The sequence below is a fragment of the Artemia franciscana genome, chromosome 6, assembly GCF_032884065.1.
Source record: "Artemia franciscana chromosome 6, ASM3288406v1, whole genome shotgun sequence".
NCBI classification, from domain to species: Eukaryota; Metazoa; Arthropoda; class Branchiopoda; order Anostraca; family Artemiidae; genus Artemia; species Artemia franciscana.
Genome location: NC_088868.1, coordinates 19,328,061 through 19,342,839, shown reverse-complemented (window position 1 = coordinate 19,342,839; position 14,779 = coordinate 19,328,061). Strand labels below are relative to the sequence as shown.

General features: G+C 34.6%; 1 protein-coding gene across 8 annotated transcripts in view; it reads left to right on the top strand.

Annotated features, from left to right (window-relative positions):
• Positions 1-14,779, top strand: part of LOC136028152 (uncharacterized) — a 202,470-nt gene that overhangs the window by 152,960 nt on the left and 34,731 nt on the right. For 7 of the 8 annotated variants that reach the window (XM_065705822.1, XM_065705821.1, XM_065705820.1 and 4 more), the window contains 2 exons: positions 861-1,549; positions 7,363-7,516. In XM_065705822.1, coding sequence (XP_065561894.1) covers positions 861-1,549; positions 7,363-7,516 — 843 coding nt within the window. The remainder of the gene's footprint in view (positions 1-860; positions 1,550-7,362; positions 7,517-14,779) is intronic. The other variant, XM_065705818.1, reaches the window with a different exon arrangement.

The window sequence follows — 14,779 nt, the reverse complement described above, 5'->3', positions numbered from 1 at the left end:
TGCCAATGGAGAGAATTTTGTTCACTTATACAAATTTTCAGAGTTTAAAATCTTGTAAGGGGGGATAAATCCATTTGACGAGAAGGCAGATGATCCGTAGACCTTTCTTCCTGGATACACCACAGACTTTAATGTAGAGCGTGCATCTTTCTTTGTTTAAGATTGTAAAACATTGAATTTAAATTTGCTGCTGTATTATACACTGCAAGAATCTCATTAACCTGTATATCTTATTTCTGTATAAAAAATAAAATATAGATATGTGGAAGCTAAAGCTATTACTGGAGTAATATAGCTTGAACGATAAATTTTCTATTCAGCTAATTCAGGCTATTCAGCTAATCATAAGAAGAATTCACTAGCTTTGCGTTTAGAAAATTGTTAAAATGATTCAAGTCAATAAAGGTTAAATATTAACCATTTTGAATGTATCTTAATTTGCAAAACTATGTCATTTCACCAAGCTGGGACCATTTAGTTGATGTTTAACGTTGAAATTACCCACAGTAATTTTGTAATTACTATAATTCGTTTTTAGATTTTTTATTTTCTGAAGGAACTGAATTGAAAATCAATATTATAAAGAAAGAAAATAGCGGGGTAGCTTAAGAGATTCAAGGGAGATCTTTTTACCCCTCTCTCCCCCTAACTGGTCCATTCTTCAATTTCGGGAAAATATTATTTAACATTTACTTTTTTTAAATACTGTTACTAATTTTTCCCTTTTTGACCGACCTCCCATCCTTGAAATGAGTCAGATTCCTTTTGAAATGTAGTTAAGGTTAAATCTCGATGTTCTACTCATTTTGTGTAATTTCAGCACATCTATGTCTGTTAAAAAACTAATTATTTCCTTGTAGATTCAAACGCCTCTCATGAAAGTAGAGGACAACAAGAGATAAATGAACGTGGCTCTCCAATATCAATATCGCTATCTGTTGAAACCCCTAATGTTCCAATTAAAAAGCTTCCATCAAAAACCAATTTATTATCAGTGCAAGGACTAGTCGAAGAAGATGGAAGTAAAAGGCCGATTGAAGTCAGTCGAGAAATGTCTGTGAAAGATATTACAGAAAAACTAAAAATGGGACAGTCTATTTTAAATAGTCCCAGTGAAGAGAAGCTAGGGAGGATTGGCGATCTAAGTGGAATAATTAGCAAAGCTAAAGAGGGTCTTACTAAATCTAAATCGAGAAACGATCTCAAAGCTGAACCCCAAGTGAAAGTTGAGCAGAAAAAATCAGAGAATGAACTACATTGGGAAGAGCTAGTAAGGTCCTTGAATAGGCCTTTACAAATCTGTGATTTAGACTTTACTGAGCTAAGGGACGAAGATGATATTGATCCGCTATGTAAAGGCCTGATGAATGGAATTCCTCCCCCACCTCCACCAATGACGAGTGGTTTACCTCCTCTAAGCCCTCCAATGGCTTCATGTGGGTTTCCTCCTCCACTTACAAGAGGTTTCCCGCCTCCTCCTGTATTTGGTGTTAAGCTTAATCATGTAAAGGGTCAAGAAAATGCATTGTCAACAGATCTTGAATGCAAGGTAATTTTTTATATTTTCTATTTTGCTTTCGATATCTACCTAGTGGTGAAACCCTGTTCGACTGATTTTTATTAAAAATCCTCAAGAAAGTTAAGAAAACTCTGGGCACATGAATCAACAATTTAGCTGTAAGTCCCACTACGGAAAATTTAATAAAATTCTAGGAATGTTTTTGCAAATTTTAGTACTGATACTCATCTCTAGGCTGACCCCTAAGCCAAATTTAGAAGAGAGCTTATTGGTTTTTAATGCAGTATTTGCTTCTAGTGATCACGATGTCTCTTTATTAAATGAGGGAACTGGTGTAAAAAATGCTATAAAAATAATATTAAAAAAGTTATTGAAATATATGTTAAATTCCAATAAGTAATTTCGACATTTTTAACACATGCCCAAAAGTTTCACTGTCTCATTTTTAGTGTTTGCCATACCTTTAATCATACGAATTCTAAGATCTATGTTTTTCACCTCGATTTCAGTCATTTTTTTAGTTTTCCTTTAAGTTTATAGCATCAAAGGCTATTAGGAAGTTCATTTTATTTCAATTCTTTCTTACTTTCTTTAGTTTTTGTTAAAATGAAAAAACCCGGTTATATAATATAATTTCATCTCCATGTGTATTTTCAATAACCTTGACATCACAAACATTCATTTGATGACTTTAATAGTTCGTCATTCGCATTTTATTCGTACTAGAAAGGTATTTTACGAGTCCTACTAACGGTAGTCTAGTCCAAGAAGCTGAACTTGCTTGGAACATATGAATATTGTGATCAAACGCCACAAATACAATTGACAACACAACAAATGACAAAAAATGAAGAAAATAGAGAATATACACTAAATATAGAAAAGAATTCTGTAACCAAACAGCTAGATAAGAAAGAAGACGAATATAAAAATAAAGTAAAAACGAAAGGAAGAAATCAGAAACAGATAGAGAAGAAACACTCAACATTAGATCATGAATGGAAAAATATATATTTTTATGCTTGTAATATTTCGTGTTAATGTTCGCTCTTCCTCACGTTGGTGTGAGGATCTCTTCAGGAAAAGTAATTAAGTCCAGCTATTGTCAAATAGACTATTTGGCATTTTCCGATGCAATCCTCTTTGATTTATTTTTCCCTGCTTCCTCTTACAAGAGATTTTGACAGGTGCCTTCTGTCAGGAGATTTTATCGGTTTTCAATGAGAATTGTAGATACACTTTGACAATGTTGTACATTGTTTCGACCAATGATGGATAGAGGGCTTTTTATAGGGGGGGGGGATGTCAAAATATGTAGGAGGTGTATTTTTAGATCTCTCACAAAACGGGCTGAAAACTAATTTCAGCCTCCCCCCCCCCCCTGTCACATGTAGGTTTGGGTTTTAAAGTTTGTTTATTACAAATCCTGTATGGTTGTAGGTATTTCAGGGAGATATATGTCGTTAGAATAAAATATTTAGAGGAGTTTTTTTTTTGTTATTATTCCTAGCAATTGATCTGAAAATGTTTGACCAGAGTCATCGTTTTGCAATCGGACACGCATATTTGTAGTTAATTTTAATGTCTTTACGTGTGCCCATAAATTAGAATTTTTCAGGCAAGCATTCATTTCGTCTGCAGGGGTTGATCTAGGTATTATAGGTAATGTTTGCCTGAAATCTCTCGCAAGCAATATTAATGTGCTGCCAAAGGGTTTCGAATTCCCTCGCAAATCTTTCAAACATTGATCCAGAGCCTCGAGCGATTTTTTGTGTGCCATTGTGCACTTGTCCCAAATAGTAAGTTTGCATTGCTGCAATACTTTACCCATCCCAGATGATTTGGAAATATTGCACGTGGGAGTTTCTGTAGAATGCAAATTCAGAGGCAATTTAAAAGCGGAATGAGCAGTTCTTCCACCAGGCAGCAACGTTGCGGCTATTCCGGATGACGCAATTGCCAACGCTATATCATTTGATGATCCAATTGATGCCAGAATCAGTTTTATCATAAATGTTTTACCAGTACCTCCTGGCGCATCCAAAAAGAAAATTTCTCCAACGTTGTTATCGACACAATGCATTATCGTATCATAAATGTCTTTTTGTTCCGACGTTAACTTGGAAATGTTATTTTGCACATACGACAATAGACCACTCGTACTGTAACTTTGTTCACGATCCAATTCTACACATGTCGAAACAGCAGCGGTACGATTAGGTGAAGGCATTCCCAAATCCTGAAGAGGTTTGTTTGCCATACATACGCACAAATCTTCTATAATAACTAAAGTGTAGTTATAAATTTCTGATGTAAAATCAAAAGTCATATCTGACATCTCTAGCCGTTTGCGATTGAGTATATCTTCGGAGATTTTCGATTTATATTTTTCCCATAACTCTGTTGGAGCTGAAGGAGAGCAAGTTGTTAGTAGGATTCCAAATAATGCACGAATTTGACTTGGAGTTGACGTTTCGCAAGCGTCATTGATACAGTTATCCCAGTGTTGGTCATTTTCCAATAAATTCAGAGCTTGGCATGCACTACGGTGAGTGTCATGTATAGTACCGTTTACAGTTCTCAAATACTCAAAGGACGTCGGACCAGGTACATTCACCAAAAGCAGGCGTAGAAAAAAGCATTCATGTTGATTGGGGTGAACGGTGTAGAGTCTTCCTATCGTGGTATCTTTGAAGATGGTAGGTTGGCCGTCGACTGACTTACCCTGTTTTCGACGTTCAAATACTTTATTTTTAGTATTCCACGTGTAATACGAAGGCACTTCAGTATACAGTAGTCTTTTTGCAAAAAAATCATTTTTGCATAGCGAAAAGAAAGCAGTTAACTTTGTATCCGGTGGATTCAGGGCTCTTTGTTGCACGTTGGATCCCGAAAAATAAACATGTTGACCATTCTGTAAATGTACCGCTAAGTGAACAACAGCTGGACTACGTTCATGTATCGGAAATGAAAGAATTCGCCAAACAGCTTCATTACTGCTTATGTATCTTCCAGCCTGATATTGTACGATATCTTTGATTTCGGACTGCAAGCCAAAAACTGCCATGTCACTGCCTTTGATAATAATGGGGAATATGGAACAACCCACTGGTTATCTACTTCGATGGTGGTACCGTTATGCTTCTTTATTATTGCTCTTTTACCGCCATCTTCAGTAGATCTTCTTCTATATTGTGGGTAACCATCATTGCCTGAACCGCCGATTGTCCTTGAAGTAAAAGCTGCTGTATCTTGTCCCAAGATTGATTACATGTAAATGTAATAAATAAATCTGGACGACCATAGAGACGAACATACACAATAGCATCTTGATATATTCATGCATATGACGGAGACTGCCAGCATATGACGAAGGTAAAATCGTTAATCTTCCAACGTTTGTGGTATTACCGTCATTTACAACTGTATCTCGCAAATGAATGTATTGTTCAGAGCGGAGCTTGGTCTGATTCAGACGGATAAATAGCAAACGTTCTGATTCAATTTTTGCATGCATATCAACGATGTATTGGTGAAACAATTGACGGCATTTTAAAATATAATTGTCTTCATCCTGCCGAATCATTAGTCTATAGGAATAATAATGCATTGCACTGCATTTCTTATTCATTTCTTTGTTAGTGGCTGGATTTATCAATTTAATATTAAAGTGATAGCCGTCGGCTCCATCCCAAAAAATGATAGGATATTGTAGGGCATCGTATCATTGATGAGTTTCAGTAATTCTTACCAACTGAGCGTTTCGCTTATGAAGAATAATATCTCGAGGTAAAAACTGATCACCGACCATAACGATTGCCACTTCGTCGATAGTTGGAGCATTGTATCTACGCACATGTTGGCCAGGGGGCGTTTTGTCAGCGGAAATAACAATTTTATGCGTATCAGTAGGCATCAAATCGATGGCTGTTTTGAACAGACGCACAAAATTATTATTTTCGTGGAAAAGATGTTGCAATTGGGAAACGATTGTCCTTTCAACGTCGGGAGAAATTTCGCAACGTGCATTAAATTCAGAATTTCTATCACTGATGAAGTACAATTGTAAAAATTTATGATTCTCGCCTGAGAATGTTAGAAGGGACCCTGCTCTATGGTAAATTTGCCCTTTTACTTTGAAAGTAGGCATAAATTGATCTTGATTTTCGATTTGGGCACCAAACGACGTCATTTGGAAACATGAGTTATATTTTCTGATTTTTGATAAAAAAAAACGCTTAGATTCTGACGTAGTTCCAGTAAGCAAAGTCTTCAATGGCTCTGGGGGTGCAGCCACTTGAGGAAGTTTAACTTTTCCTGAGGCGCAACACATTCCCATTGTTTCACCATTAAATTTCAAGGCCTTGCAATAGGGACAAATTTTAGACATAGTCCCAATTTGAACACATCTACTATAATCATCGACTGGGCTGTACCTGAATGCCATGCGATAATTTTCACGTTGCTCTTGTGATTCCTCGGCACGCTTTATTTTGGCTTTATCTCTTGAAGCCGCAAGCCTGTTTTCACGTTGCTCTTGTGATTCCTCGGCAAGCCTTCTTTTTTCACTTTCTCTTTTAGCAGCAAGTCTGGTTTCGCGTTGCTCTGGTAGGTCCTCGACACGCCTTCGTTGACGGAAATTGCACATTCCTAATCTGGCATTATCTCTTGAAGCCGCAAGCCTGTTTTCACGTTGCTCTTGTGATTCCTCGGCACGCTTTCTGTTCTTACTTTCTCTATCAGCCGCAAGCCTGTTTTCTTGCTGTTCTTGTGATTCCTCGGCACGCTTTGTTTTCTTACTTTCTCTATCAGCAGCAAGTTTTTTGGCATAGACTCTTTGAGCAGCTTCCTCGGCTGTTGCCTTTATAGGTTCTTCCGTCATTTTACAATTAAACATTTTTCCGTCCACGATCTTCTTACAATTAAAAATTTGTCTTTGAACGAATTTCTTAAATACCTTTAATGACGTCATCGTCATAACAAACATGACGACAACTAACTTCATGACGACATGATGACATGACATCACTCGACAGACATAACACACATACAAATTATTTATATATATATATATATATTATATACGTGCATTAAAAATTTTGCACGTATATATACGTTTTGTACATATGTACGTATGTACGTTTTGTACGTATATAAAAACATACAATAATATATATTTTGTCACTTCCTATATACTACTGGATTGATTTGACATATTACAACAACATTGCTATCTGTGTATTAGAAAAAAATAAAATGAGCCGAGTGGTTTCCGATGTCCAATTTGGTACTGCACAATTATTCATAGAAGCAGCATTTGACTCAAATGCATGGCTAAAATATTGGTAGCAATAAAAAATGACTCGTCTGTATTAGTTTAAGGTTCTAAATTAGTTCATTAGCTTTAAGTTTTATTTTTCTTTTAGAGTGGGATGGGGGGAAGAGAGCCACCCCTTGGTATTCTACTTTGGTGTTGGCTGAACTGCCAAGAAAAAAAAGTCCAAAAAGCTATGCAGAATTCATTAGCTTAATTTTGTTACAGTAGTGCATCTTTTGGTTCAAAATAGGGTATCCCTCAAGAAGAATTTAGAAACCAGTTTCGTTTTTTAATCGGAAAAATTTTTGGAATTCAGTTTTTAGTTGCGCTACAGACTTGAAAACGTATGTGCTATCCAGGCTGACAAATAGTTAATTATTGTGTTTGACCAGAGTCATAACGGAAACGGTCTGCAAATTGCTGCTACTCCCTCATTGAGAACTGTTGAGATTTGGACACACAAAAAATTCTAATAGATATCTGTATTCATACTAGCAAGTAAAATCTTACTTTATTTCATGTCTAGCTGCCAAAGAAGACTAAGAAAACTGTCAAGCTGTTTTGGAAAGAGGCTCGAGATGGCAATACAATATGGGATGATCTCAATCCAATTCTTATAGACACTCAGAAGCTGGAATATCTTTTTGAGCAACGCAGTGCCAAAGATATTACAGGAAAGGTGAGATTACCTGATTGAGTAAACATTTAATATTGTCATCCCTTAAGAAGGTTAGAAAACCGAAGGCAAAGGTAGAAATATTCTGAAGGAAAAGTTTTTTATTAAAATTAGACTCGAAATTTAATTTTAAAAGGGGTTGCTCACTGTCTCTCTTTACTCCTCGAAATTATTATTAGATTTATCTTTTATTCAGTTATCTATGCATATTTAAAAAGCCTATGGGTAATATTGTGTCCTGGCACATTACACCGCCATATTGGCGGTGTTTCTTTCTCAATAAAAATGTGAGAAAACTCATTAAGTAATTTGAAACTAGTCGAGGGTGTGAAAATGTGCTGGAAATTTCAAATTTGAGTTCCACACGTTATCAGAATAGGAAAATATGCCAAGTTCAATCTGATGATTGGTCTTTGTTTCGTAGTGAAAAGACTAAATGCTCCCCAACACAGGTATTACAAACTACTGAACTAAAAGCTACAAAACAGCTACTACTACTACTACTAAAACTATTATCAATACCCAAATTGAATATCGTCGAGACTTTTTTCTTTTGAATTTTAATACTGACCTAGTTGTATGATTATTTTCACTTAGATATTTTAAGTATGCTATGTAATTTTGTAGTAGAGCCTATTTGATTAAACAGAACATGGGAGGTGCTATGAGGTACCGGCTCCACAGCCTTTCTTCGGCTGTCGCTCCTCTGTTGAGAATAAATATAATATCATTAACCGTTCCTTATTATGTACCCAAGAAAAGTAATTTTTAAAAGATACGTGTGTTATTTCATCTTATCAAAATATAGGTGGATCAAAATAGACGTAGATTAAATCATCTTGCATATGAAGATGTTGTTTGACAAGAATCGTATTGTATGTTAAATATTATGTTTTACTACATAAAAAAGTACATAGATATTGCAACTTTTTTTCATATAAGCCCTTAGACAGCATTCTATGATGTTCCACTTCCCTGCTAGAGATGACGAAAAAAAAAGAAAAAATATCCAGTGCCATTTTCAAGGGTTCTCAGGCTATTTTTTTAAATTCCTAAAGTTGGTTTTCACTATTATGGTTAATCGAGGTAATAGCTACCATTCCTGAATCAGCAATAAATGTCAACGAAGCAACGCAGTCTTTTTTTTATGGTGCGTTTTTAATTGCAGGCAACAATGGGTTGTGATTAGTTCTTTACGAGGTTGCAGCTATCGTTATAACCATGATATGAAGCAAGTTTGCTGCCTATTAAAAGGCTATTAAATGGGGCTAACAACTCAAATTAAATTCTAGCAAATTTTCAAAATAGCAAATTTAAGTGTTTTAGAAAATGCTAGGAGTTTTCTACCAGCTGCGCGAGAGGTGGTGTGATTTCCATTATTGGTTTTATTATAGTGACAGCATATTATTGCTATTATTTTGCAAGTTTAATGGAAATTTCTACCGGGTGGTGTCTTAATGAGCTTGTTTATTTCTAAGGCAGAACCAAGGTATCTTTTTGAGTTTGTACTTGGACAGTTTCAGAGTCGGTGTTTTGGAGGCAAGTCGTAACGGCTGTGAAGAATATTCTCAGTACTTTTAACTAACGCTACTTTTGATATGCTGCTTCTGATATTACAAAATAGTGATATGATCAGAGTTTAGGCTTACGCTATTGTGCTTTTAACTTATAAACTGCAAACCTCATAGAATCGCTTAACAAGAGAAGAATATTTACTGATACTTTTAACCAGGTTTTAACCACCCTTGTTTTTATGTAAAGCCAACTAACCTATGTATGCTGTAGTGCCATGCGTGAAGGATATATCCTAATATTGCGCCTATTATGCTCATATGTATACTTCTGTACTAAGCATAAATTACATTTCCCTCTTTTTATATCTTGAACATTTTAAAGATTCAATCGACTGTGCTGCTATTTGGGAAATAAACTCTTTCGTCTAGAAATTGCATAATATTATCAGGAAAGTGTGAGGAAACTGAGCAGTCATGAGCAGTAGATGGCTTTATTAAAATAAAAATTGCCAAAAGCTTGTTTAAATTCACTTTCTATACATAAAAGAACAATTTAAGTAAAACCATACCTCAATATTTAACAGGAAGTATTAGACAGTGTGAGAGACCTATTGCCCTGTTACCAACTAGGGCAGTACAGGACAGCAGCGAGGGAACGCTTGAGCTTTGGGGGCGAACTCATAGTTTCTTATGTAGGCTACAATAAATTCTAAACTAATACAAGCAAGTCAAACTTTGAAAATTTTTGGACTGCGCTTAACTTAAAATAAACTGTTGCTTTAAATAATAAAGTTAGGGAACAATGAATTATCCCCAGAGAACAGCTGCTCTTCCTAAGGAGGCTCCAAAATTTCGTTAACCAAGGGATATACATATATATATATATATATATATATATATATATATATATATATATATATATATATATATATATATATATATATATATATATATATATATATATATATATATATATATATAAATATATATATATATATATGTATATATGTATATTTATGACATAAGACATTAAATAAGAGTCGATAATTTTAAATAAGTATAGTTAGTAGCTTCACTAAAATGTCAGAGCCTTTTGTGATGCATCTTTTGCACTTAGGTCAGAAGTAAAGTCTCGTATTAGGAAATTTTCTCGCTCTCTATGGCCTATTTGATGTATTCTAATTTGTACGCCTTATTAACAAAGCTTGTTTTCTTTTTTATGGTATTGGCCCAACCTGACATCTGCTGATTAATGCGCTTTTTATCTGTAGGAGGTAAGGGCTTTTTGATTTAGCTTTTTGTGTTGTCCTAACCGTCTAATTGGGATCATTCGTGTTCAAGTTTTTAGTCTCTGATGTTTTGTCCGAGTGAATCATTTTTTTTTTTTTTTTTTTTTTTTTTTTTTTTGCTTCCCGAAATAGTAAACATTGTTAATCAGTTTTTTCGTCTGTTTTAGATATAGGCTACCGTTAATTTTTTCTTGTTTAATAGATTTGTTTTATGTTCAGATATCTCCAAAAAAGAAGCTCTTCAAAAAGTAAATTCAGCTTTCCCATTCGACCGTCTAGCGGTAGTGTTTTGTCAAGACAAAATTAAGGTATATGTGTTCCTCTACAAGGATATACAGCAAATACATGTATAGGTTAAAGTCAAAGCCGATAAGTCATATACAAAAACACATAAGGTGTGTGTAGGGGAAGTTGATTTAAGGATCACCTAGTAGTAGCTCGTCGTTGCCAACATTAAACGTATCTCCCCTTGAATTCACAAGTTCGTTACACCTACAAAAAAATGTCTCAATCCATTTCCGAAATGGGCAGGTTTGCTGATCATTTAGAAAATTACAATCCCTCCAATTTTTTGCTAGTGGTAGATGGTTGGCAAGCACCTGAATGTATATACTTATTTACTTAACTGGTAAATTTAACTTGAAATAATTTCCTTTACTTGATTAGGACATATATAATGAGGTCTGTTTGTATAATAAAACGTATACAAATACTCCTCAAAAATAAATACCTGAAAATAGCAGTGACTTATCTTAGTAAGAGTATTTGCAAGACCCATCGAATTTAGTGGCTGGTTATTTTTTTTATTTTTTGAGGGAAATTCTCTTTTTTCAATTGTTTCAGTGAAAATACCCCAAAAAACTCGTTTTTCTTGTCAATTGCAAGTCGCTACTTTATCTAGTTAAAGAAGATTTATAAGAATAAAGTTGCGAGTTAAAGAACGTTCATATCAAATAGCAAATGTTGGTAGAGAGAATATGATTCTGATGATTGGCGTATTAACTTTCCAGACTAGATTTGCTTTGTAAATCAGCTAGTTTTATATTACAAAGAATATAGGTGGTAAAAAAGAAAGACATTATGATGAATGTAAGCTTAGAAGCTTTTAGATAAAAGAGCTTCCCTCGCTCTAAGCCATACTGACTCTCACCCCCCCCCTTTCTGGATAGGTGTCTCGCTACCAGTAAACTGTATTCACACAATTCAAAATTGTTGCCGTTGGAAACCCATTCAAATATGTTTGCTTGAAATGAATTTCGTCACTTTTATGTTTCGTGAAACCTTATAACAGAAGCTAGATATTTGAATTCAAAATAAAGAAATGGCCTTGTCACTGTAGTTCTTTTTTTCAAAATGCTAGATTCAAGGTTTGGCCTATGATAGGAAGAGCTTCAAAGGCCAAGGATATTGATCTATTTGTATCTCTTAAATTAACAGCATTTCTGTAGATAAAAGGGGGTTATTTTCGTCAAGATTTTAGTTCCACAAAGTCCTGCTAGGGGCGTTCATATCGTTGGTGTCTGCGAGAGCCTTTTGATGCATTTTCAAGGGGCTCTATATAGGAAGGATAAATAACGGCAAGGAATAAGATGAACACTTTTATCTAAAGAATACTTGTGCCATCATTGTATCTAAAGAAAAAGATAGAGCACAACATAACATTGCAGAATTCCTACATAGAGCTTGTTTAACCCTTACGAAATTACTAGACACCTCCCAAAGACTTCCATATATTACTTATGACACCACTGAATGTTCCAAAAATAGCTCTCGCACAGAGCTTATTTACAACTCAGGGCTTCTCAAAACACCTTCCAGGGATTTCCATCTATTTCCAAAATACCTAAAGAGCGTGTCTTTCATTCTAGCCCTAGCAAAAAGTGTCGATAATATCCTAGAAAACATATATCGCTATAATACGTGATAAGTTGAGAGTATATTTTTTCCTACATAAATTCGACATCTCTAAATTCAAAATTTGAAAATAGAGTGTATGTTCTCTTTCTAGATATTTGATTTGATTACTGCAGAATGTTCCAAAGTCTATTAATTTCTAACTTTAATATCGTCTTTCTGTGGTACCAGAATTAGAAAATACTAAGTCGATCACTGGCAACACAAGGACCGTTTTATTGGAATAAAAATATTTTTTAAAGTGTTAAAGTATTAAGTGAAGAACGATGTTTGAGGAAAAGGCAAACCCCTTATATTTGGAGTAGTTTCTTTTTGTTTCAAGTTTTAATGTTACTCATTACTTTCAGTAGAAAAAAGTTGTCTTCTTTAATTTCATAATGAAAAAAGTCTAGAGATCCTTGAAGGTTGGATAGACCTAAATAAGGAGGGAAGATTCTAAAAACATCGGAAATGAAGATCGTTCATGAAATAGCCTAGGACTGTTTTTGTAACAGAATTAGGATCGGATGAGATGATCACGCTTGGAAAAATATTAGATAGACCTAAAAAAGGATGGAAGATTCAAAAACGTCACCAATGTCGATCAGTCTAGGACTTCTCTTGTGCCAGGATTAGGGGCTTATGAGATGATCACGCTTAGAAAAGCGTAATTTAAATTATTAACTACTTATTTACTTTTCTTCGTTTTGGGTCTCATTTATTATTTAATAGTGATTTGTGAATTATTTAATAGTGATTTATGACAGTTTCAAATTAAAATTAATATAGGAATTTATATCTGGTGGTATTGGTTCATTGCCTTTCCTTGAAAAATATCGTTTTTAGAAAGCTTCTAATTGGTGAAAAATTAAAGCCCTTTGTCTTATTGGCTTTGTCTTTTTGATATGTCTCCGAACATTTGTTATCTTAGCCTCCTTTTCGACCCAGCTTTTGGGAGATTTCTTATTTTTAACTTTATGGCCCTACAGAGTAAACTACGCTCTAGTAAATCAACATTTATTTTTTTTTTAAGTTACGTAAGCCTATTAAGTAATTACTCTTACTAGGTAAGGAAAAGGGCGACCGTATATACCATAGCCTTACTACAAGGTAATTCATTATTTTCTTAGATATCATTTAGTTTTATGACTATTACCGGATAAAAAGCTAAGGTATTTCCGCAAGATACTACGGGGGCTGGGGTAATCCATAATGTGCTTTAAGTCTTTCTAATTTCATATTTATACCCTTTTTAATGCAATAACTTACTATTTATTAAAACTTCTTCTTTACAGCGAAAGCCTTTTTCTACATCTTTTGTTTTTTTTCGGAGATTTAGTTAGCTCTTTCAAAATTCAGTTTTATAATGTCTATCTTGTTGAGATCTACCACTTATATTTTCAGCTATATTACAATTTTAGACCGTTGTGGAAGATGCTGCTGTCATAATTAGTGAGATTTTTCCATCAACAAGATAAGACGATGTTACTATAGTAGGAGAGTTTTCTCCCCCCACAAAAACTGTTAATAAACAAAAATTTATTAAGTTGAACTGAATATAATTTGGAAATTATAAAGACTTAAGGCAGAGGATGGGTGACCCAAACCCCCATTTTACTTCCTTGAAATACCTTAGGAGTTTTTTATTCTGTAATGGTCATTTAGATTAAATAACATATGAGAAAATAAATTACGTCTTAGTAAAGCTGCGGTATATACGCTCGCCATTTTCCTTATGTAGTAGAAGAATTGTTTAATATGTTCACAAAGTTTTTCTTTTAAAAAAATATTAAAAAATCTCACCTTTCCAGAGCGGTTTCTGTCACCCTTAGGGCAATATAGTCAAAATAATGAATCTGGGTAAGACCCTCCCAAAAAATAGGTCCAAAATAAAATAGATAAAAAAATGTTCTCTAAGATAAAAAAAAAAAAATTCGGGGACATACCAAGAAGACAAAGCCAACTAGACCTACGTTGCCTGAGCAACGTGAAGTGTTGCGGCAACCTTTGTCCGGCTTCGCCGAATAAAGTGTTGCGAGAGCAACACTTTGGTTTTGTTTCTTTGCTATCGGTTAAACGCTGAAGTTGTCAGCCTATCGAAGATTTTAAAACGTTATGTTCAAAGAAGAACGCTATCAGTAATCACATGATCAAAGGCTGTTCCTCAGCGTTGAAAAAACAACAATAAGAAAAGAATATCGAAAGAAGCGACTAAATTGACTTTGCAGCCAGTTGAACTTTATCCTTTTCGATCGTAGACATCGTGACGGATGAAAGGTTAGAACAATATGTTATATAATCCAGTTGGTATTATAAAGTTATCTGTAACTTTTCAGGATCAAAATGCCATAAATGACACTATTAATTATTACGAAACTGCCTCGTTGTTTTACATTATCGTTTGTACCCGTTGTGTAAACACTTAATTCTAGGTTACAGTGAGTATGGGTAGGCTACACCAACTAGCAAAAGTTACAAACCCCTTTTCACTGAAGATGATTGTAGCCTAGCAGACGATTATTACTTAAAAGTCCCCTACACATTTTTTATCAGCTCCCTCAGGAGCTATCG